The 23476-nt window shown below is 51.7% G+C and overlaps 1 protein-coding gene across 1 annotated transcript in view; it reads left to right on the top strand.

Annotated features, from left to right (window-relative positions):
- Nucleotides 1-326: 326 nt before the first annotated feature.
- ESYT3 (extended synaptotagmin 3) overlaps nucleotides 327-23476 on the top strand; it is a 39399-nt gene continuing 16249 nt past the window's right edge. The window contains exons 1-5 of the mRNA XM_069473183.1: nucleotides 327-653; nucleotides 16217-16258; nucleotides 17959-18093; nucleotides 21325-21401; nucleotides 22850-22916. Of these exons, the coding sequence (XP_069329284.1) occupies nucleotides 327-653; nucleotides 16217-16258; nucleotides 17959-18093; nucleotides 21325-21401; nucleotides 22850-22916 (648 nt within the window). The remainder of the gene's footprint in view (nucleotides 654-16216; nucleotides 16259-17958; nucleotides 18094-21324; nucleotides 21402-22849; nucleotides 22917-23476) is intronic.

Here is a 23476-nt window from a genome sequence, read left to right as displayed (position 1 = left end):
ACCGCGGGAGCTAGGCCGGCAGCATGAGCCCGCCCCCTTGCACCTGGGCCCGCCCCTGGGGCGGAGACTGCCGGAGCTGTGGGCTCCGCCTGGAACCTAGCGCCGGGGCCACGCGGGGCGGCTCAGCCAGCCGCAGACGCCGCGCTCCTGGACGCCTCGGAGGGCCCTGAGCTCCGAGCGCTGAGACGGCGCCGGCGAGTCCCAGCAGGGCAGGCGTGGCGCGGCGACGGGTCCTCGCGCTTGGAGGACAGATGTGCCTGGGCGTTGAAGTTTGCGGACTCGAGCTCGGGTGAAGCTCTTGGGAAGGGCAAGACGGCGGCGACGAGATGCAAGCGGAGGAGCCCCGCGCCCCCGGTGCCCCCCACGCCCAGGGAACCCAGCGCGCGTCGGGCCCCGAGCTGCGCCTGTCCAGCCAGCTGCTGCCCGAGCTCTATACCTTCGTGGCGCGCGTGCTGTTCTACCTGGGGCCTGTCTACCTAGCTGGCTACCTGGGGCTCAGCATAACCTGGTTGCTGCTCGGCGCTCTGCTGTGGATGTGGTGGCGCAGGAACCGCCGCGGGAAGCTCGGGCGCCTGGCGGCCGCCTTCGAATTCCTGGACAACGAACGCCAGTTCATCAGCCGTGAGCTGCGGGGCCTGCACCTGCCAGCCTGGGTGAGCCGAGCTGGGCGGGGGTCGGAGGTGGGGCAGATGCCTTTCGAGGTTCGGGAGGAACCTGCCGTCAGCCGGGGATCTGGGGCGCGCAAACCCAAGAGAGGGCGGGAGCCCAGCGACCCGCACACCCGGTTCCCCACCGTGCCCGGCATGCAGGCCCTGGGGTCGGCGGCCGTCCCATAGCCGCGGCGTCCCCCATCCTCATGCCCTCCTCTGGTCCGGCTGCGGTGGGAGCGAGGAACGTGGGTTTCAGTTAAGGGCCCAGAGCCTGAGCCAAAAGTCTAGGGCGGGCCACACCCAGAAGAAAAACAAGGGCGTGTTGAACTTTGTAAAAGTTATTTGTGAGGGAAACAGAAGCATTTCTTCCACCTGCTTGTTGATTCAAAGAACCAACGCAGGACGCAAAACGTAGATGGACAGATACAGGACTGGCAGAAACGGCGGACCCTGGTTGCTCTCAGCAGCGGCCGAAACGGGGGTTGGGGGAGGCGGGAGCGGAGCGGAGCGGCCTCCGCGGGCCGCAGGTGGGAGTGCCGGGTAGGAGGCCGACTGCGCAGGGCCGCGGGCTCCCCGCCCTGCCCGCCCGGGATGCGCACACTCTCAAACGCACACTCCGGAGCACGCGCGCTGCAGCTGCACGCCCGTCGCCTGGTGTGGAATGGCCTGGACTACGGTCTCTCCAACGCTTCTGGTCCCGAGAATCGCCTGGCTCACTTGACAAAACTGAGTTCTGGGCCCCATGGTACAGCTCCCAGGGTGGGGCCAGGGCAGCCAGGGCGATTCTCTCCATTAGGTGAGTTTGGGAAACACTGGCAAGAGGGGTGTTCAGCCGGAGGGTTGGTCTGGGCAAACCTGTACTGTCCCTCCCTGTATGAGGGAGCACTGTGTGCTTGGCCTGGCTGAAGTGGGTGGTAGGAGCTGACAGGGCCAGGCCGAGGCAGGCTTGATGGAGGTAGGCCTTGATTCCGAAGGCTGCAAGGAGCCTGTGCAAGGTTTTGAAAGGCCCTTCAGAAAGCAGCATGGGGGGGACGAGTAAGGCTGTAGGAGACAGATCAGTTGGGAAAATGACTTGAGCCAAGATGGCAGTACTGGGGACCATGAGGAGGGGTGGGAGATGTGTGCAAGTGGGACTCTAGATGCCTGGTGGCCTCTAGAGTGGGAGTGTGGGAGGGACCCAGGGGTCTTCCAGGGAACTTTCTGGCTTGGGGAGCTAGGTGCCCATGACTGTGATTGGGATTCCAGAATGAGAAGCAGGTCTGGGGAGGTTGATTACCTGTGTGAACACCTGGAAGAGCATATAACGCGATGCAAGTGTGGGCTTTTTGACTCGCCTCGGGAACGTTTCCAAGCTCAGGGATGATGTGGAAAACGTGGAGCCTACTTGGTTGAATACTATTCTCCCTTCTCTCTGGCCCGCTAGGAACATGCTGTTTATGAAGGCAAAGAAATGGGGCTCTGGGTGTGGTGGGGGCAGCACAACCCTCGCCCAAGATTTCGGAGCATGGATGAATGAAGGGATATCTTTATCATTACCTGCTGACCTTTTAGCCTGCCTTCCCTCTTTTGAGAAATGATTTCTTTACAGGGAAGAAGGGATGATGGCTTGGGACCTCCTTTGGTATCAAGAAATATTTTTGTAAGTTAACAGATGACAAATCAATAATGGGGAGATTGAAGAAAGTTGTGCATCCGAGGGCCCTTATGTGCTGCCACGCTCTGGCCTGCCTTGCACAGCTGTGCACGTGGTTCCCGGTACACAAGCCCCCAGTGAGCGGGGATGACTGTCCAGCCCACCTGTACCTTTTTCTACTTTGGACCAAGTCCCCATGAAGGGGTAGAGGCTGAGGCCAGGCAGAGCTGGAGTGGAGATGCCATCACAGTCCTCTGCGAGGCCACAGCTGCCATTGTCAGTCCTCAGTCGTGCCTATCTTTCTTGCCTGGTCTTAAACTTCTCAACACGTTGCTACAAGCGGCTGCCTCCAGGTGATCATAGAAATTGCTTTCCGTTGCTGAACCTCAGTTGTCAACCTGTAGAAGGAGGTTGTGTTGAATGGTCTTTTAAAGCCATCTCAGCCCTGATGTCTGATTTCTAGTCAAACTGCCGACAGTCCTGCCCCTCCCCTAGGTTCCCTTTTATGGGGGATATAGCTGGAAGGAAAAATTCTTGGGCTTTAAAAGTGGCCCCTCGTATAGAAGCAGTGGATCCCCTTTGTCTTGGGAATGTGGCCTGACCACATGGAGGAGGCAGGTGACCCCTGCTGCTCACCCTTGAACAGAGCAGAGGCTGCAGGATTGCATGAGGACGCTCCTCTGACAGGTGTTTAGATGTATTTTTGGAGGAATGAAGAGCCACCTCAATCAGCTGCCGTCGTCAGGGGTGGGGACTGTGTGCAGCACAGTGACATGCAGGAAGCCCTCACTATTACTCATTCAGCTGTAGGTCCCGGTCAACCACTAAAGCGATCACTAAAGCTCGTTGTGATGAGTTGAATGTTTGAGAAGTTGCTTGTACAGAGCCAGACACAAGTATGCGCTTGGTGGGGGCTGTCACTTTATGCTCCTCAAATGTCCAAGCCTCCTAACCCTACCTGATATGAAATTAATGACCTGGTGCCCCTGTGGCAAACTCGTCTTTCTGGGTGCTGGATGGCTGTCGAGGAGTGGAGCGAGCAGGAGGGATGTGCAGAGCACCTCAGTGAACCTCCGTCCTGGGCCCTGGGCTCTCCCTGGGGCCTGCTCCTGTGAGTTCCCAGAGTCCTGGCTGCGCTGCTCCACTGGGGCTTCCCTTCCAACCTTCAGAGCCATCCTTTGTGCTCTGAGCTCCTCAAGGCCCTTCTCGGGGTAACCTTTGCTGCCGCCATCCCCTGACCAACTCCCAGGGCGTGGGATGAAGCTCTGCAGCCTCATCCCTGGATTTGTCCCCTGGTCAGCCCTTCATGGACCTGTGCAGTTTCCAGTTATTCACTGAGTTATTGGTCAGTGTACCAATTGGATGATTGGTTTGTTTATCATATATTTATTTTGTTCCTGCCATGACTGGGCTGGTGTGAGGAGGGACGTTTGGCGAAAGCCTCACCTGGTTCCAGGTCAGGTTGGATGTGTTTGGGGAATGAGAGCGAGTGGTAGGAAAATAGCCCGAGGCAGGGTAGAGAGGAGAAAGAGCTGTCGGGAAACTTGGCCTTCTGTCTGTGGTTGCTAGGCGGGCTTGCTCTCCTGCCAGCTGGTAGCAATCGGTTGGCAGCTTTGTTAGGGACAATTAACCCTGTGTATCTGCTAGGGGGGTGGTCTGATGTCGGGGGAGGTATGGGCTTAGAGTCTGATGCTCATTCTCTGGGGGAGCTTGAGAAGATCTCCCCTCCCCCAGCCTCTGATTTCTCTCTGAAAATAAAGTTTTGGGAGATGCTCTAGAGTCTTTTTAGCTGCAGGAACCAGCCATCATTAACCAGCCCCAAGTCAGCTTTTCTCTGGGACCACACATCCACAGGACCCACTCCCCAACCTTTCCTGCTGCCCTCGTCTAACTGGGGATGCCAGCGAGGAGAGCACCAGGGAAACGTGAGCCATTCACACATAGCAGTGGGCACCCTGAGGCTCATGGCAGCTGCCCTGGGGACTGTCCCCTCCAGACCTCCCGGCCGGCCATTCAGGAGACAGCCAGGGCTGAGTGCTTTGCTTTCCTGGTGCTGAGATTTGACACTTTCTGCGGGTGCAGCAGCAATCATGCTGGGACTCAGGCACTCCGTGGTCTGTCCTGTACTGATGCGTCTGTTAATTAAAGGAAGTAAAAATGCAGCGACAGCTCTGAGCTAGGCTGGCACTCTTAAATGAGATCACAAAGCTTAATCCTTGGAGCCAGTGTCGTGGTGCCTAATTTTAAAGGTCAGGACTGGCTGGAGGCCACTTGGAATTTGGGGGACTTCTTACCCCTGAGGTCCCTGTGGCCCTGAGAAGTTATTCAGATGGGCTTGGAGTCAGGCTTGTCCTCAGGAAGGAAGAGGCAGACAGGTTTTAGTCATGCCCCTTGGGTTTCTGCCCCATGTCTTAACGATGGTTCATGGACTTATTGTCCCCAGGGACCAGGATTGAGCAATACTAGTGACAGAGTGTGGGCCTTCTTTCCTCCAAGCCCAACACAGGGAGCTCAGGCATCTGTGCATTCATTACAATACTCAGTCAGCAGGCAGTTATCAAGGGCCTGCAGTGTGTCAGGCACAGTGCTACAGGCGGGGCCACAGACGTCAGTGACACATGGCCCCTGCCCATGAGCTAGATGGGGATTCAGACCCACAAAAACAGCCTTTTCTGATACAGTGTGATCGTCCTGTGGGGTGGCCGGCCAGGGTGCTGAGGAAGCACGGGGGAGGGATCTAGCCCAGGCAGGAAGTGGCCCAGGCCGCCTTCTGGGAGGAAAAGGCGCTCTAGTGTTGCTGGCTATGGTGGGGACTGGGGGACTCTGGGCCCAAAGGTTTTCACAGGTTTGTTCAGTTGAGTCCCTCATCTCATCCTGGGGTGAGCAGCTCCTGGGACAGCACTTACGATACCTAAACCCACATGAGACTACCCATTGCTTCACTTACAAGGGGCTGACTCTTCCTGGGACAGGAGTGTCCAGGGCAACCTTTTCTGCAAGCCAGGTGTCCAGGTAATTGGGAGGTCACATGGTGGGAGAGGATCAGGGCCAAGAGTGGGGACAGCCCCTGTCCTCCTCCTCAGCGGCAGCCCCCTCTCCAGTGGGAGGAAAGGTGTAGAGAGCTGATCACCGGCTTCCCTCAGCTCCTGCTCCTGAGTCTTGTAGCAGGCAGAGACGGCACCCCCTCCTCCTCCATTCAGAGTCCTCCTCCCAGCAGAGTTCCAGGGCTTTCTCAGTCTCTGGGAACCTGGAGCTTGCAGCACACAGGTGTTCACATGTGCTTGAGGCAAGTGATTTCCTTTTTCCTCCTCCTCCTCTACTGCAAATACTGAAGAGGGATTTAAGAGGTTTTTCTGCCTCATTGGGAACTATTAAAGGGTCAAAGCAACACTTTTTTTTTTTTTTTTTTACAAGACCCCAGATGTTTCAAGATCATAATCACCTACTCCATTCCTTTGCCTATTTTGTATTTAGTTTTTTAACATAACTGGTTAAAAATCTGGTTTTTCTGGTTATAAAAGTAAAGGTATTCTCACTGTAGAATATTTGAAAATGGCCTAAATGTTAAAATTTGAATAAGCCTTTACAGTCCCTCCCCCCAGAGATGCATTGTTGTATTTGGCTGTACTTCTATATATAGAAGGTACAGGAAAACAATTTCTAAAATAACTAACACCCTTTCCCCCCTTTTTCTTTCCTTCTCATTTTTCATGTCCTTATATTACAAACATTTTCTAAAAACATGTTTAAGGACTGTGGTGTCCTTAATACGAATATACCATAAGTTGCTTAACCGTTTCTCTAACATTGATTATTTCGGTTATTTCCAAGTTCTCCTATTTGTGTGGCTAGCTGAGGGTGCAGTGTTTCCTATATCTGTCTAGAATTTTCCCTCTGATCAGCCCGTCCGGATCCCATGACTCATCTGTCAAGTCCAAGCTCAGGTACTGCCCACCCCAGGACCCTTCTCCCCAGGCTCCCACAGAGCCCTGGGCCTCCCATACCGATCTGCACCTACCTATTGTTTTCTTTTTTTATGGACTGTACTGTGGTTTGGAAGCACCTACCTATTTTTTATGTCTGACTTTTTTAACAGACTGAATGTTCTTTTAAGGTAAAGCATGTTTTTTGTGCATCTCTGTACCCTTAGTTCCTAGCTCAGTACCCAGTATGTAGTAAGCACTCAGTAAAGATCTGTCGAATGAACATTACAGTGGATGTCTGCTGTGTAAATCTAAGTCCACATTTCTCAATTTCCTTACTATAGATTTCTAGAGGTTAAACCTGTAAGGTTTCTTTGAAGTAGCCAGCGCCAGAGAAAGAAAGATGAGCAGAGTTGAAAGGGATAAGTAAAGAGGCTTTATTGGAGCGCTCCTTGGTGGGAGTAACGAGTCCCTGAGAGAGGGACCCGGGTGAGCCTCGTGGGACCCACGGGACCCAGAGAAGCCGCCCCGCCCAGAAGTCTGAGTGCATTTATATAGGTTTTTAGGGCTGGGGGATGGGAGTTTCTTTGGCCAGGAGATGTCGGTGTGAGGAGTGAGGAATTTCTTTGTTTCAGCTTTGGGGCGGGTATGGAGGGATAGGAGGGACTTCTTCTTTTTTCATTAGGGAAGGGAGGGGTGCCTGCCACCAGCCTTACAAAACCAATATATCAAAGCTTATGAACATTTTAAAGACACTTTCGCCCACTTCACTGTGGCCTTATCAATATTGAATATTATCTTTTTTGGACGTTTACTAGTTTGACAAGCAAGAGGATAAGTTTTTTAACCTCAGGCTTCACCAAACCTAACTGGATCATGGAACTCTCCTGCAACTTACCATTATCACTCAGATCTGCTTTAAAAACCTGCGCTGTGGACAGCTCAGGGCCGACCCCCTCTGCTCTGAGCCCTCATTCCTTAGCAAAGGTGCCAGGCTCCTGGGCATCAGTGTTCTCACCTTGGATGACTGTGGAGTTTCATCTCAGTTCTGCTGCTGGGTCCGGCTGATTAGACCAGTCCTCCCACAGGGCGTGGTGCTAAGGAGCCTGTGGATTAGAGAACAGTGTTAGACAGAATTTCAAGTTGGCCAAGCAATTATTTCGCTTAAAGCACTTTTAGCAGGGTAATTTAAAGCAGAAGAGTGAGAAGATTTAGAAGCAGTTTTCATGGTTAAATGTTTGGTTCCCTTGAAGAGAGGAAAAAAGGGACACAAGGCTGTGCATCAGGAGAAAAGTGAGTAAAGCAGGAACCACCGACTGGGCCCCCCAGAGCAGCGGCCTGTCTCAGGAAGACAGGAACCAGCCTGGAGTCCGGTGGCCCGCTTCTGTAGGACACCCAGAGTGAGTGGGTCTCCTCTCCTGTCTGAGCATGGGGACATGCCGGGGTGTGTGTGGGGGTGTGTGTAAGTAAGGGTGCCCTTTGGAGCAGGGAAGAGCCATGAGGCCTTTTTAGGAAAGAGTATATATATTTGTACATGTGATTCTGTCGATGTGTCTCTATAGTTCTGAGTGTGTGTATGTCTGTGTGAGTGTGTGTGTGTTTATCTGTGTGTGTGTTTATCTGTGTATCTCTGTATCCAGGAGTGTCTCTCTGCATCTCTTGTGTCTGCATGTGGCTGCTCCCACAGGAGGAACTACCATCTCTGTAAGAGGGAGTTGGCAGAGTCCACCTAGTGACAGAGAGGCCCTTTAAGTGAAGCCCCCCATTCCCTCTGCCTCCTCAGGGGGTCTGGCAGCCAAAGGCTCCTGCCAAGGCCGCCTACCCCTACCCCAGACCCATCTGTGTGAGCCCCACCAAGGCCTTGGCCCTGCTGGGAGGCAGCCATCACTCTGGCTCTATTTCCTCACTGCTGTGGAATCATTTTCCTAAAGGGTTTAAGAAATAAAGCACAGGTGTCACCACCTAAAGATGGAGTATTGGTGCGGGCCTCTTTGTGGCCTCTGCTAGCGTGGAATTCTGACTTAGACTTGAGTTTCCTGTGTAGTCTGTGTCTTCTCTCTAAATTCTCATTGCCACCACCCCCTTGACAACGTCTAAAAATGCTGTCATTAAAATACTAGCTCACTGTGCCTGGAAGGCTTTGGCCCGAGTACACTAACAGCATCAGGAGGCGTGTTAGTTTAGGGAGGCCTTGGATGGGGGTGGGGGCTGTGAACTATTGAAACTTCTCTGAGAGGTTGTGCAGGGCCAGTGGCAGAGATCTGAGATGCTGGAGACTTGACCATGTGCATGGGCATTTTTTCAATTTTCCAGGCCTGCTCAGGGAAATGTTCCCACCTGGAATACATCAGTCGGGATAGTGTACATGATTCTACAAGGATGAAGATTACTAGAGCACTGAATTTGTGTCCAGCACCAAACCATTTAGAGGGAGATTCATGTCCATTATCCTGCTTAATTGTGAATCTGGGCAGAACAGGAAGTACCAGCCTCACTTATCAATTAGTGAGAAACCTGAGGCTGAAGAAGTTGGGAGCAGAACCCTGCTCCTCTGACCCCCGGCTGCACTCTCTCTTCCTGCCTGGCTACAGAAAACAGATTGGTGGTTGGGGGTGGATCACCTTTGAGGGGAACAGCAGTTCCCAGAGCCAGGAAAAATCATAATATTGTAATTGTTTTTGCCTTCTAGCCCTCCTCCCCTTGCTCTTTGTGGAAGAGTTCCCTTTGTGAAGGAATTGAGGTCCATGGGCTGCTGGGGAGAATTTGGTGACACAGCAGTATTCTCCCAGGAGGGACAGCTGGAGACCCAGGCTGTGACTTTGGAGCCTAGTCAGGAACCCCTGGGGGCAGAGGGGCCACTTTCTTCCAGGGCCTGAGCAGGCCCTCCAGCCTGGGGGGCCCTGTCTATTCGTTCTTCCCTACCCTGCACCAAGCTCAGAACCACCCAGGAGCTTGGTAGACATGCAGGTTTCCCGGCCCCTGCCCCAATCCTCCTGAACCAAAATCTCTGGGCCTTGACTAAGAATCTGCTTCCTCCCCCCCCCCCCCCACAGCCTCACTCTGTTGCCCAGGCCAGAGCGCAGTGATGTCGTCATAGCTCACTGTATCATCACACTCCTGGGCCCAAGCGATCCTCCTGCCACAGCCTCCCCAGTAGCTGGGACTATAGGCGTGTGCCACCATGCTTGGCTAATTTTTTCTATTCTTAGTAGAGATGGGGTCTCGCTCTTGCTCAGGCTGGTCTCTCACTCTGGACCTTAAGTGATCCTCCTGCCTCAGCCTCCCAGAGTGCTAGGGTTACAGGCATAAGCCACCATGCCAGGCCAAGAATCTTCATTTTAACGAGCTCTCCGGGTGGTATTTTTGTACACAAAGTCTGAGAATCACTGCAGAGTCTCTCTCTTTGCCTTGCCAGGTGGTGTGGGGTATCTCCTCCTAGCTTGTCCCAGAGCCTCCCAGACTCACTGGGAATTGAAACAAAAGTTCAGTGATTTTAGGTCTCAGTCTGATGGTGAGCCACTCATTTTTCAGCCTTCTTTTTGTTTCCTTGGCTCTGATTGGGTCCCTTTGCCAGGCTTCACTGTGGAGTGCCCCATTGGGCAGAGTTTCACTTGGGAGCCTGGCAGGCACTGGGCCGGCCTATCTGTGGCTGCCCTTCTCTGGGCTACAGATCCGTTGGCCGATCAGCGGAGGCTGGGGAAACAACAACCGTGTTCCTTCTTCCGCTGTGCTCTCTCCTTTCCTCATTCTCTCTTCTCCCCTCTTAGTGGTGTCTCTCAAAGTGCTCTAGGAAACTCGAGAATTTGCTGGGCTTTGGGTCAGGCAGAACTGGACACATACCCGGGTGACCTGTTCTTACAGGTACCCGAGGTCAAAGTGGTCAGGGTCTGTACAATTCCCAATGGCAGCTACGACTTCTGGAGCACCTAGTCTGGGCCAGAAAGGGCACTGAGCACCCGACATGCATGTAGCCACTGTGACGTTGGCCGTACTGTACCCATCTTGTACATGAGAAAACCGAGGCTTAGAGAGACGGGATTTTAAATGCACAAGGAATAGGTTAGAAAAACATTAAGAATGGACTTCAAATGCTGACATTTCAGGTGAAGAAAGGGGAGGAGAAATTGACGAGAAAAAGGTTTTATGGTTGGGCTCAAATCACATACAGGTGAGGTCTGGGTTCTGGTCACCTGGGTAATCTCGGCAAGTATTAACTAGTCTCTGAGCCTCTCCTCATTTGTATAATAAGTATAATTACATCTTTGCTGTCTGCCTTATAGAGTGTTAGGAGTACCAGATGAAAGTGTTTATGGAGTGCCCTTTGTAAGCTACGAAGCATGGCATGAGGGCAATCTTCCGCTGGGCCAGGCTTTCTATAAAAGAGGGAAATACAGTGCTATGTAAGGTTTTCTTCAGAGGAGTGAGTGGGGCAGAGTGGAAGAGCACAGACAGACCTGGTCTGGGTCTCGGCGCTAGCACTCCACAGCGGGCGGTTAGGTCATGTGACCTCCCTGAGCCTTGGTTTCCTTATCTGTAAAATGGGGCCGATAAGGGAGTAGGTGAATATTAAATGACATGAGGCAACATGAACTCAAAAAGGTTGAAAACAGGATGGAAAAAGATATAACTGGGCAATTTGGAAACAAAGCTGGGGTAGAAATTTATATACTAGGCCAAAAATAGAATATAACTCAAATGTGTGATAAAGACAAAGAAGGATATTACTTATAAAGGGCAATAATTAGGCTATAATGACCATGGACATATAGGTACTGTATAATATAAACTTGTAGTATAAATCAACTGACATGAGGAAGTAGATAACAGTTGGGCTTGGAAATTTTTAATACATCCCTTTCTGGAAGTGATAAATCAAGTACACAAGAAAGGATAAAGTATATTAGAAGGACATGATTAATAACTTGATCACACATGGAATAGTCAAGGAGATTAATCATGTACTAGGCCAAAAGGAATTATCCATACATTCCAATGAACTGACATCCTGCAAACTGCGAACCATAAAGAAATGAAATTATTATTGGAAAACAATAAATATATAGCTATCAAAGTCTCATGTCTAGATATTTTAAAGCATAACTATCTTAAAAACTCATTAAAAAGAAGTCATGAAATAGAAAAAACTGAGAGCAGAATAACAAGAAAACATTATGTTAAAAACTTGGGATATATAGCTTTGCATTTATTTATCATAAAACATTGAAAGTAAATGATACAACTCTAAGACTCAAGAAATTCAACTCTAAAAACATAAAAGAGCAACTGATTTAGATTAAAGAAATAAGGAAGGAAATAATAAATATAAAGATGAAAATGAACAGTATTTTTAAAATAAAGGAAAAGAGGAAAGAGAATGAATAGCACTAAGAACGAAAGCTGGTCCTCTGAAAAGGCTAATACAATCGCAAAACCTTTGGCAGGGTGAGTCATTTAAAAATAGAAAAATAAAATAAAATACAGAATGAAAAAAACTAACAGATATAAAAATTATACAGATATAGCATGTATAAAAATTATACAGATATAACAGATTGAAAATAATAAACTAGTATAACCAACTATATATCAGTTTGAAACCTACTTGAAGTAGATATATTTCTAGAAAAATATAAATGCCAAAATTGCTGTAATAAGACATAAGTAGACCTTGAATACACCATTAACCACCAGTAGTGATTAGTGATTAGGTGGTAATTCACCACCCCAAAAAGCTTAGACCTAGATGGTTTTATAGGTAAGCTATACTAAACTTCATGGATCATATAATTCCTACATTCCTTGCTTCAGAAAATAGGAGGATAGGGAAAGATGTCCCATTTGTTTTACAATTTATTATAAAATCTTTATACTAAAACCAGATACAAAAATTATAGGTATCACTTTGAATCATGGGCGTATAGAACCTAAATGAAGTATCAGGCCAGCTGTGTTATAACGAGAGAGGTTTATCCCAGAAACTAGAGAGTCTGTGGCAAGAACCATCACTACTTAAGTACCACATTAATGGACTGAGGGGGGAGGAGGAGCATGATTATTTCAATAGGTTTAAGAAAGTATTGAATATAGTTCAATGCCTGTTTATAATGAAAGCTCTTGGAAAATTAGGAATTGGAAAGAACTTAGTCAATGTGATAGACACTGTCCTCCAAATATCTACAGGAAAAATCTGTTTAATGGGAAAACTTTAAGAGCTTCCCTTTAAAATCAGGAACAAGACAAAGATTCTGGCTACCACTACTGCGGCTTAACCATAGTACTGGAGGGCCAATGAAGTAAAATAAGAAAAATAAGGATGGGGAGCCAAAAAGACAAAAATTATTATTTGGTGATTATAGAAGTATATAAAGAACCTGGGACAGGGGTGGGGAACCTGCGCCCCCACCGCTGACCTAGGAGAATCAGTGAAAAATTAGAGCTATTAACACATTTCAGCAAAGTTGCCCAGAAAATGGAGTATCACAGAGCAATCTAACAAAAAATATATAGGACTTTTATTTTTAAAAGTTTATGATCCTAAACATGAATATAATGTGAATAAATGGGAATATTTTGTTCATGGCTGCAGAATATTGTAAAGATATCAGCTCTCCCACAAATTGTAACTTCAAAAATATAACAATCAAACTCCCAGAAGGATTTTTTCTGAAAATTTACAAGCTGATTCTAAAATTCATCTGGCAGAATAAATACCTACTATTGTCTCAATCAGTTTGAAAAAGAAAAGCAAAACAGGATCATTTTGCAAAAACATAGTGAATAAAACAGGGGTGATACTGGAACGAGCCAACAGGCCGATGGAGTTGAATGCCGAGTCCAGAAGCACAACAAAGTACACATGAGAAGTTGTATTTTGTGCAAAGTAGCTGTTTTTTGAGTGAAGTAGCTTCACAGGTCAGGGGAAAAGATGGATTTGTTTTTTTTATTTTAGTGGAAAACTGCTTTAATGAAAGTAGAGAGGAGAGAGAAATAAAATTATATTCCTATCTCACCCTATGTAAAAAAATTTCCAGAGTGAGTGAAGACCTAAATGTGAAAAACAATAGATAAAAAATGTAGGATAATTCTGAGAATTTGGAGTGGGAAAAGATTTCTTCCAGAAAAGGCCAATTATGATGGAAAAATAGACTGAGCTATGTCAAAGTGGGATAGCATTGGGTAGCTGCTCCCTGAGTATCAGTGTCTGTGATTTCATCCCTGCTCCAGATTACTCAGCGGCCGCCAAGAGGAAGGAGAGTGAAGGCAGGTGCTGGGACCCGGCTGAGGCAGGGCCTTCCGCTTCCTACGCAGAATAGGGACACCTGATGATCTTTTATTTTCTTGGACTGAATTGCTGCTGTTTTCAGGGGATTCAGACTCATCTAGGGAGGAACCTCTTAGTGGAGAGCCTCGAATACAGGTTTGGGCAGCCAAGAGAGACCATGAAAACTTCATCAGTGTGGGCCTTGGCCAATCTGTTGCTGCCCACGCTTTCAGGGTGGGTGTGGGTCACCCTAATGCAAGAGGTGGGCTGGTCACTAATACCAGCCCTGACTAAATTCCAGAATCAGGCCAGGAGCTTGTTAAAAATAAGTTGCAGGGCCCCACCCTGATGTATTCTGATTCAGCCGGTGTGAGGCAGCTCAGGAATCTTCGTCTGACCAGCTCCCAAGGGCGGCCAGGGTTGGACCTGCCAAGCTGGATCCCCTTTCCAGGGTCTGGAGGTAGACTCAGCTCCCAAGGACGTAGAGCCACGTGGGATGTGGAAGGGGTGTATATGCGAGGTGTGCCAGGGTGGGATGGGAAGTGCAGTGACTGGGCTGGGAGGAAGAGAGCAGCGCAGCCAGCAAGCTCCCCGCCTTGGTACTGATGCTGGACCGGGATGGCCTGTCACCTGCCTGCCTCCTTCGCAAGCCTGGGAGCTCCTTGAGGGCAAGAACCTTGCATTCATTCATACATTCATTCATTCCACAGATACTTATTACGATGTTCATAGGCCAGGGAGAGGCTCTAACAGGGAACTAGGCCCAGTCAGCCCTCCTAGAGCTTCCGGTGGAGTAGGGAGGCAAGCAGTAAGACCAAGCAGCTCTAATAATGTGTGCCAAATGCTGCGATGGACAGCCAGCAGCCACCTAATGGGGACACCTGTCTCCAACTTGGGAGACCTGGAGAGGCTTCCTGGAGAAGTGAAGTCTAAGACGGTGATGAATGAAGCGATCGAAGGGGAGTAGGGAAGACTGTTTCCGACACGGGATGGCATGTGCAGGCCCTTGGGGGGAACGGAAAAGGAGATGGTGGCTGCACTGGAAGGTCCCATGGGGAGTGGGGAATGAGGCTGTGATGTGAGCTGGGGCCCCTCTCCAGGCCCATGTGCAGGAGATTTTACCTTAGTGCTGGTTGGTGTAACAGGGAGCGGTGATAGGGTCTCTCCCTCCACATGCTTGGTTCCCAGCTTGGGACCTGACCCAGGGCGGCTGCAGGGACTGTGTGGTGACAGGCTGCATCTGCCCAGCTGGACAGGGTGGGCTGACCCGTGCTCCTGCACACTTGCCCTAGGTTCCTTCCTCTGTCATTCCCTCTGTTCCTGTGGGCCGGGCCAGCTCCACCTCTGGAAACCAGGCAGTGTTCTTCTTTCAGCATCTAGGAATGTTAACTTCTCTGCGTTAGTACAGGCCATTGCCCAGAGTTGGGAAAACTGAGGCTGGGAGAATAGCATGATGTCCCAGGGCTGTCAGGAGCATGAGACGCCTCTGGCCTCCCAAGGCTGTTAAAAAACTGTTCTAAGAGAATTAAATTACTCTGTCCCTCCTCTGGGAATGGCTGTCATGCATTTGACTCTTCAGGGCAACTGCAAAGCTGGCTCAGGGCCTGGTACTTGGTGGGTGTGCAGGAGCACGTGAACTGCACCAACGCATCTACTCAGTCCCTGGAGAACCAGCCCTTTGAGCCCCCAGATGGGGAGGGCAGGCATGGGTGGTCCCAGGCCAGCCTCATGCTCAGGGGACTTGGGACATGGTGACAGTGGTGGCTGTGGCTGCCATTTTAGTGATCCACATTTTATGTGCCAGGCACCCTGTACATGCACACACTCCTCTGTCCTTCCCAGGAAACTCTGGGGAAGGAGGGAGGAATGAGAAGCTCTGGAGACCAGATGCAAAGACTGAGACTCTTGTGAGGAGGGGGCTAAGCACTCCGACCCAGTCCCCATTGCCCCCCACTGTGGCTCACCCAAGATTCACCCAGCAGGTGGAGTGGCTGGGAGTTGTGTCCCATAGTTGGAAGCCGTGTGGCTATAAGACAGGGCCTGAGGGACCTCCCTGCTGGGGAAGTGGGTAGGCTTGGGACCACCTCCTGGGAGCCTAGGTGGGCAGAGGTGGGAGGGGCGCCCCACAGTACTCTACCCCCAGTTGCCAAGGAAAACATCAGCCTGTTAGATACTTACCATTGGGTGGTGGCATTGTCTAATAAAATATTTTCTCTTTTTACTTAGCTGATTTTTCAGTTTTCTAACTTTTCTACACAAACTATATTGCTCGTGTCATTAAAACGAATGAGGAGGATGGAATTTGCAAGGAGCAAACTCCGGTGTTACCCTGGCGAGGTCCAGATGGGGGCGGGGGGGCTGTGCTTCTGCAGGGAGGGAGGGGCAGGGTGGGGCTTATTTGCATATACAAACAAGCAGTTTCCAGCCCCTCTTTCCGCCTGTCCTCCCACCTCCCCTGGCACTAGGACTGGGGGCGGAGGGGAGGGGCGAAACTACATGACTGATCACAGGCCCAGGGACACCCGGGAACTGACTTCCACCGCCAATCCATGCCGGCTCGCTGGCTCATCTGTTTATTTGCTGCCTACCCCACCGGACAGTGTGCTCCTTCAGGGCGGGGCTGGCTCTGAGGGGGTGCTGAGAGTGCGTTTATGACGAATGGGGACCCTGCAAGGCCAGGCATGCTTGCTTGGTTCCCAGGGGCGTGTGGATTTGAGTCTAACTTCCCCTCTGGGCTTCTGTTTCCTAGATTCACTTCCCAGACGTGGAGCGGGTGGAGTGGGCCAACAAGGTAAGGCCACCGGTGGGGCTGGACACACTTCGGACCTGTCCTCCCGAGGCCTCCAGCCCGTGGGGCCAGCAGCTGTCACCAGCAGTGCTGATGGTGGCCGCAGGCATGTGGTCAAAGGCCCCGGGGTCGGGGAGGGGCAGGGATGGCTTCTCTACTGCTGGGGAGGCAGCTTCCCCTCCTTCTTCATTCACCAGAATGGCTTTCTTCTCTTTAAAAATGTTTTTTTTTTTAAATTAATACATCTTAAATTAATACATGGCCACAGCAGAAAAGTTAGAAAATACAGAGAAGTATAGAGAAAAGTACAATCCTCCACTGACCCACCAGGCCAAGATCTGCACTCTCCTAGGGAGAGGAAGACACTAATTAGACATTAGCTTCTGGGTTCCGCCTGGTTCCCAGCCTAGATCTCACACCACTGGCTGTGTGACCTTGGGCAGATTGCCTAATGTCTCTGAACTGGTTTCCTTATCCATAAAATGGGAATGATTATGGTTCCTGCCCTGGCTTAGATCCACTGATGTCATTGTTGTGATGGCTGTTAGATCACCAGGGGAACTCCCCATGGGCTCTGCTCCAGGTGCCCTGAGGAGGCCCCTGTTGGATGGCTCCCTGTCAAGCCCTCCCCTAGGAATCCTGGCTTTACAGATGAGGAACCAGAGTCCTGCCCCTACCTGATCTACCAGATCTTTCCCTAAATGTGAAGGCTCCATCGCAGCCCCCACCTCAACTCTCCCAGCTTGGGACTTTTTCTAATATAAACCTTGCCTCTGTTCTGGGAGGAGGCTTAGCCCATAGCAGGAATGACTTAGGTTAGGTATAAGAAAGGACTTCCTGACAGTTATTGACCTAAGGTGGTTGTTTTCGCATTACCAGAAATGTCATTGCCAAGTGCATCAAGGAGCCCTCAGCGAATGACAAACCAGTGAGATAGGAAGATGGGACTGGCCCCTAGTGCCTGGAGTTGGAAGAGACCCCTGAGAGAAATGGGAACAATGAGCCCTGAAATCTCCGCGTTCAGGCTCCTCCGATGGTGGGTTAGGAATGGGTGCAGGGAGCAAGCAGGCTCGTGTTTAAACTGCAGCCCACGTCCACAGGAAAGAAGAGGGAGAAGCCTCTGCCGCAAACAGGGCATAAGTACCTGCTAGCTGTCCTTACCCCTCTCTGATCACTGCCACCGCGAGTCATCTCTGCCACCTTCCGCTCCCCAGGTCCCAGCCTGGTTCCCAGACCAGCGCAAGGAGTCATTCTGCTGCAGAAGTCAGCCAAAGGCAGACTTTTCTGATTGTTGGAAAACTAAATCCACAGGCAACAATTTAACTTTCTCTTCTGTAATTATGGTCCTAAACTTCTAGTATCTGCTACTTTTCATTTAAACTATAATGTAGAATGAGATTATGTTTTAGCTCAGAATTAAAGGGCTTCATAATTTTAAATTTTGTGAATGAATATTTCATGATGCTCTGCAAAATGGCACCAAATCTCGGGGTCCTGCTGCCTACACGAGAGTGGGGACCACTGCTGTAGTCGTCAGGTGTTTGATGGAGACAGTCGGATAGGTGGGGGTGGGCAGGCAGGCAGAGGGGTGCTGTAGGGCAGGGGCCCCATCCCTGGGACCAGGCTGCAGAGCATCAGGCCCTTGTTCTACACAGCTGTGGGTCACAGAGCTGACCACCGAAGGCCTCTTCCTGTTGTCATAGGTCATCTCGCAGATCTGGCCCTACCTAAGCATTATCATGGAAAACAAGTTCCGGGAGAAACTTGAGCCCAAGATCCGGGAGAAGAGCGTCCACCTGAGGACCTTCACCTTCACCAAGCTCTACTTTGGACAGAAGGTGGGTGCTGTCTCAGGAAGGTCAGCCTGGCCTCGCTGTGCAGTCTCTGTACCCTCCCCTTCCGCCAACCCCGACCCCGGTCAGTCACCTGACTGCAAAGATCCCACTGGACCACTCGTCCCAGCGCCACCGTCTCTCCAGGTTCCAAGGAAGCCTGGTTCAGGGAACAGAAAGGAGAGGTTGGAAATAGTTCCACTTTTCTTAAGCCAAAGTTTGGAAACATGCCGTGGTGTAGCCAGACAGATATAAAGATGAACAATCATAGTCGCTAACCTCGGGCACCAGCTGGGCAAACACACCTTCGTGGCTTGAGATAGTCAGTGCCACAGAGCGGTTTATGATTCTCTGCTAATGGGTTGGTTCTGGCAATCAGTGTTCCAAGTGCACTCTAGCTCTGTGAAGATCAGTTGGTGTCACAGGATAAGATGGTCCTCGGCAAAGAAGTTTATATTTATTATACCTACCGTCAGGGTCCCTGTTCTAGTCCAAGCTTCCTGTTTTACCCTCTGTGCCCCACTCTTCCTGTTCCAGTGCGTCCCAATGATGTGAGTCTTAATTTGATCATCCAAAGTGCATCTCCCAGGCAGAGAGCTGCTGTGACGTCCATCACCCAGTAAATCAGAGGTGTTGGCATCTAGTCTGTTCTGGAAAGAGCAGGTGTCAGAGCGCGGGCCAGCCTGCTGAGAGCTGCCTGCCAGCCCTGCCTGGCTAGCCCCTCAGAGCGGGTGCGCTAGGCGTGCCTGAGCCCTGGAGATTCTGGTTTATGCCATGCAGACTCTGCCAGGACAGGCTTGTGCCAGCATGTGTTGGTTCGTGTATTCATCCCTTGTTCCATCACCTGTGACTGAGCATGTGCTATGTGCTAGACACCACAGACAGAGTAGGGTGCGGTCGCGCCCCTGTCTGTGGGAGGCGGGGACATAAACTGGTGGATGACAACACGGCAGTGTGTGTGTGCACGGCGGTAGAGGAATGCATGAGTTCCGAAGTGGAGGGGTGGAGGGGCTGTGGTAGTTGGGGAGGACTTCCAGGAGGAGGTGGTATCTGGTGGCCTTTGAAGAGTTGAGCAGGCTTGGAGCCAGGAAGCCTGCAGACTGCTGCGTTTCTAGCAGAGCCTGCTCGGCCAGGCTGCTGCTCTGGCCGTGGTGTCTTTGGTCTTTGGGATGTGGCGCTGCTGGCAAGCGACCCCAAGAAATGATTTTTACTGTGTCAGGAGAACGTGGAGGCGGAAGCTGCAGGCTGACCAGATGTCCCAGCCCTGCAGGAGAAGCACCCTACTCCTGATCCTGGCATTCACGGCCCTCCACGTCCTGGCTCCTCTCACCTCCCCTCTGTGCTCCCTTTCCCCACATTTCCCCTCCTCTCCATCCTGGGGTCACAGAGAACCCCTCATGGGACCCTCCTGGGCTTGGCCAGGACTCAGTGCACTCTGTGTACCTGCTTCCTTCACACCTGTTCCCTCCAATTCCTGTGTCTATGGCCAGCTCCGCTCAGCGCTGTGGGGACCTTGGGCCAGTGACTTGACTTCTTTGAGCTCCAGTTTCCTCTTGTATAAAAGGAAAGGACCACTTGTAAAGGTTGTTGTGAGACACGAGCAACAGGCCTGGCCTGAGGGCCGCCCTGTGCGGCTGTGTGGGTCGTGCCCTGCAGAGGGCCGCTGCGCTGAGAGGGCCGGGGGAGGCCAGGTTCTGGCCTGGCGCCCTTGTCTGACTGTAGCCCTGGGCCAGGGCCACCCTGCCTGGCATTGAGCGGTGCTCGAATGGTGGTTACTCTCCTCTCTCTGGTAGTGACCTCTGGGCAGGGAGCCTCCCCAGGACCCGTCTCTGCACATGGGGGTCTTGGGGCTGGCTGGGCTTTCCTAGGTGCTGGGAGAGCCACCCCCACGCCAGGAGCAGGCCAGGGCTGTGGGAGGTTCATCACAGCGCCCTGTCGTGCGACCCAGGCTTCCATGGAGCCCAGGGTGGAGCCAGTGGCTCTGAGGTCTGAAGCTTCTACAATCCTGGGGACCCTCTTAAAGAAAAAGAATATAAAATTAAAAATGCAAAATTAGGACAAAAAGTGAATATTAAGTAAATATGAGAAAGAAAGAAAGAAAATCACAGCAAGCTATACATTTTTAAAAGCTGACATATACATATCACAAACCCTGGAAAAACTACCTGATATTTTTACTTCACAGCTCAGCGTGTCCCTGTGATACTTTCCCCCTGCGTTTTGGGCTCCGTCCTCTGAGAACCTTTTCATGCGATGGTGTGTGTGTACTTACCACTTTCTATGGAGCGAATCAGATGATGATGGATTCCTTCCTCTAATGGGATTATTGAATTTTTCCTCCAGCATTTTATTATGAAAAATTCCAAACATAAAAAAGTTGGAAGAATTATTCAGTGAACATCACATACCTACTGTCTGGGTTGTACAAGTGTTAACTGCTATTTTTGCTTCATTGCACGTCTTTGCATCTACCTTTCTATTCATTATTAAAAATGCATTTCCAATTAAATAGCAGACATCGGTGAACTTCATCCCTAACCACTTCAGCATACGTATCATTAACTTGAATTCAAATGAAATTTGTTTTTTCTTGATGATTAATAACCAGACCCCACTCCAATGCCACCCGACAGGAGAAGAGGAGTCTGGGCCGAGGTAGAAGATGATAACAGAAGAAAAATTACCTAGGTGGCTCTGGGGTGGGCACTTCAATTCCGAGGGGCAGAGCCCTCCGCAGGGACCCCGGCAACTTCCCTTGCCCTCATGGTGCGGCTCCTACTCATCTGCAGACTTAGTTTAGATGCTTCTTCCTCCAGGAAGCCTCCACTAACATCCCCCCACGCCAGGCTGGGTTGGGAGGTGTTCCTGCAGTCCCCAGACCCCCACATGACAGCGTGGGCTGCTCCTCCTTGTGGGCCCCCCATTTGCCTCTGTGCTGGGCTGTGAGCCCACGGGGCAGGCTCGGCCGCCTCGCCCTGGCCTTCTCCCCTGTCCAGTGCCCGGCACAGAGTGCGTGCTCAGCAAACACCTGTGGCAGGATAGAGAAAGAGAGGGGACACATTCCTGGGAGGGAAGTCTCAGGGGGCATGGGGGTGGCTTTCTGTGCTTGTGCCTCATCCTGGGAGCGCGGTGGTCACGAGTGGTGTTGTTGACGAGGCCCGGGGCTGGGAGAGGAGCTGGCAGCCATGCCCTGCTGCAAGAACCCTCTGACCTAACCCTTCTGGCATCCTCTTCCAGTGCCCCAGGGTCAATGGAGTCAAGGCGCACACTAACAAGAGCAACCGAAGACAGGTGGTCCTGGACCTGCAGATATGGTGAGCCCTGTTGCCTGAGGGGCCGGGTGTGCGCCGCGGGGCGGCAGGGGACACTGGGAACAGCCAGTTTGAAGACAGGGAGGCACATACACACTCTGATTTGGGGTGTGAAACCCCTCACTGGACCCTCCCCTTGGAGCTGGGGCACAAGGTCCTTCTTGAGGAGGGAGAGGAGTGTCAGGATGATGAAATGGAAGAAAGACTGATTCCAGGGGAGCCACCTCTGACCCCTTGGCCCAGGCCTGGCTTCTGCCATCCCATGGCACACTCTGGGTATCAAAGCACAGACAATGGCTTTCTTGGAAGCCATGGCCAGGCCACCTGGCGGGTCAGAGCAACTGCCTCAGAGAGGAGGTGGCTGGAGGGAACAGGTGTGACAAGAAGATCTGGGGTTTTGTAGTGAGGCCTGGAGAACTCCAAGTGCAGGCTGTGAGAGGCCAGCTGGAGAACTGGGCTTTGTGGCTCCTCAGGAAAACTAGAGGACGCAAAGGCACATCAGTGACTAATTCAGGGGATTGGGCAAGGGTATCTCTTTTGAATGAGGTTCATAATGGGCTTGAGTCAGGAAGAAGGGAGATTCAATCCAGGAAGTCTTCCTGGAGGTGGCGAGATTTGAATTGTCCTTTAAAAGGCAAAGGATCAACTCCTGAAGTTCCAGAGTGTTTCCATTCCTTTCCAGTGTTTCATATTTCCTGTCCTTAGCCCAGAGGCTGGCACTGAGAGCATATTGGGAAGACAGGAGCCAGTTCTGGGACTACCCATCCCCATTTGGGGGCCAGTCGCAAGTGTATTGGGATAGTGATGGGCTATCCAGTGCCCCTGGCCCCTGGGGCTCTGCCATAAGATCCCTGCATGAGTAGCTGGGGCACACTGAGGTCATCTGGCCCACTCAGCCACCCAGGCAGCTCCTGGGGTTCCCATCTCCTCCATCCTCTCAAGGGGCATTCTGCATTTCTGTTACTTGTGATGTTGGGCTCCTGTGCCCGTGCCCTGCAGATGTTTGACAGCCACTCTCTCCTCCCCTTAGTCTCCTTCAGTCCATTGACAGGGTCTCCTGATCTTCACCCTCGAGGGCACCCATCCCGGCCTCCCTGTGCCCATCACCTGGCAAGAGTCATCTGCTGGACTCAGGCACCTGTCCTTAGGCCTTGTTACCTTTGCCCACCTCCACCCCCAGCAACATCTGGGACAGTGGCTGGATGTATACAGCAGGGGCTGCTTCTGAGTCCTTGTGGGAGCGACCTGGGCAGAGACAGGGCAGGGTGCGGCAGTGTGGAGAGGTGGGCGATGTATTTACCAAGAGCCCCTCCTTTTCATCTTTGGGGTATTATGGGGCTTGGCGACTGGCTACCCAAGCTCAGGCTGTGTGATGCTGGGCAAGTTTCTTGACCTCTCTGAGCGGTGGACCTGCCCCTCCCCCCCACCTTTCCTGTCCCTCCCTGTTTCAGCTACATCGGAGACTGTGAGATCAGTGTGGAGCTGCAGAAGATACAGGCTGGTGTGAACGGGATCCAGGTGGGTGGGGCCCAGCCTGGCTGCCTCAGTTCCAGCCCTTGGGGGTGGGGGCCAGGGAAGGGGGAAGCCGGCTCATGCCAGAGCAGGCTGCAGAAGGCAGTGAGGACACCCAACACAGAGGCTGGTGACCAGAGAGAAACTGCTGGCGTGAGGTCACATGGCCGGGAAGTGGCGGCTGGGCTTTACCAACCTGCTGCTCTGCCTCGGGGCCCCACATGCCCGCCTCTGATCACAGAGCCCCCCAGAGGCTTTGGCTGCCCGCACAAGTAGAGGTGGTGCTCACGGGGTGACGGACAGCTGTCGCTTAGAAACCGAGGTGGACCCAGGAGGTGGAAATAACTCATGCCAGGAGTAGGAGTTGAGTTGGGGCTGGAAATCACTCCTGGGTCCCCGCTGGCTGGGCCGGCCTGAAACTGGGCAAAGGCTGCAGGCCCCTCGGGCCAGCGCACCAGAGGGAAGCAGTGGGGGCCAGCTCATGGCCCCTGGTGGCCGGCAAAGGGGGGGCACCTGTGTCCAAGCCTCTATACCCCGCGTGACAGCAGGTGGCCTGTGGCAGGTGG

This window comes from Eulemur rufifrons, chromosome 7 (assembly GCF_041146395.1).
Source record: "Eulemur rufifrons isolate Redbay chromosome 7, OSU_ERuf_1, whole genome shotgun sequence".
In the NCBI taxonomy this organism is placed as follows: Eukaryota; Metazoa; Chordata; class Mammalia; order Primates; family Lemuridae; genus Eulemur; species Eulemur rufifrons.
This window is presented reverse-complemented; position numbering and strand designations above follow the sequence as displayed.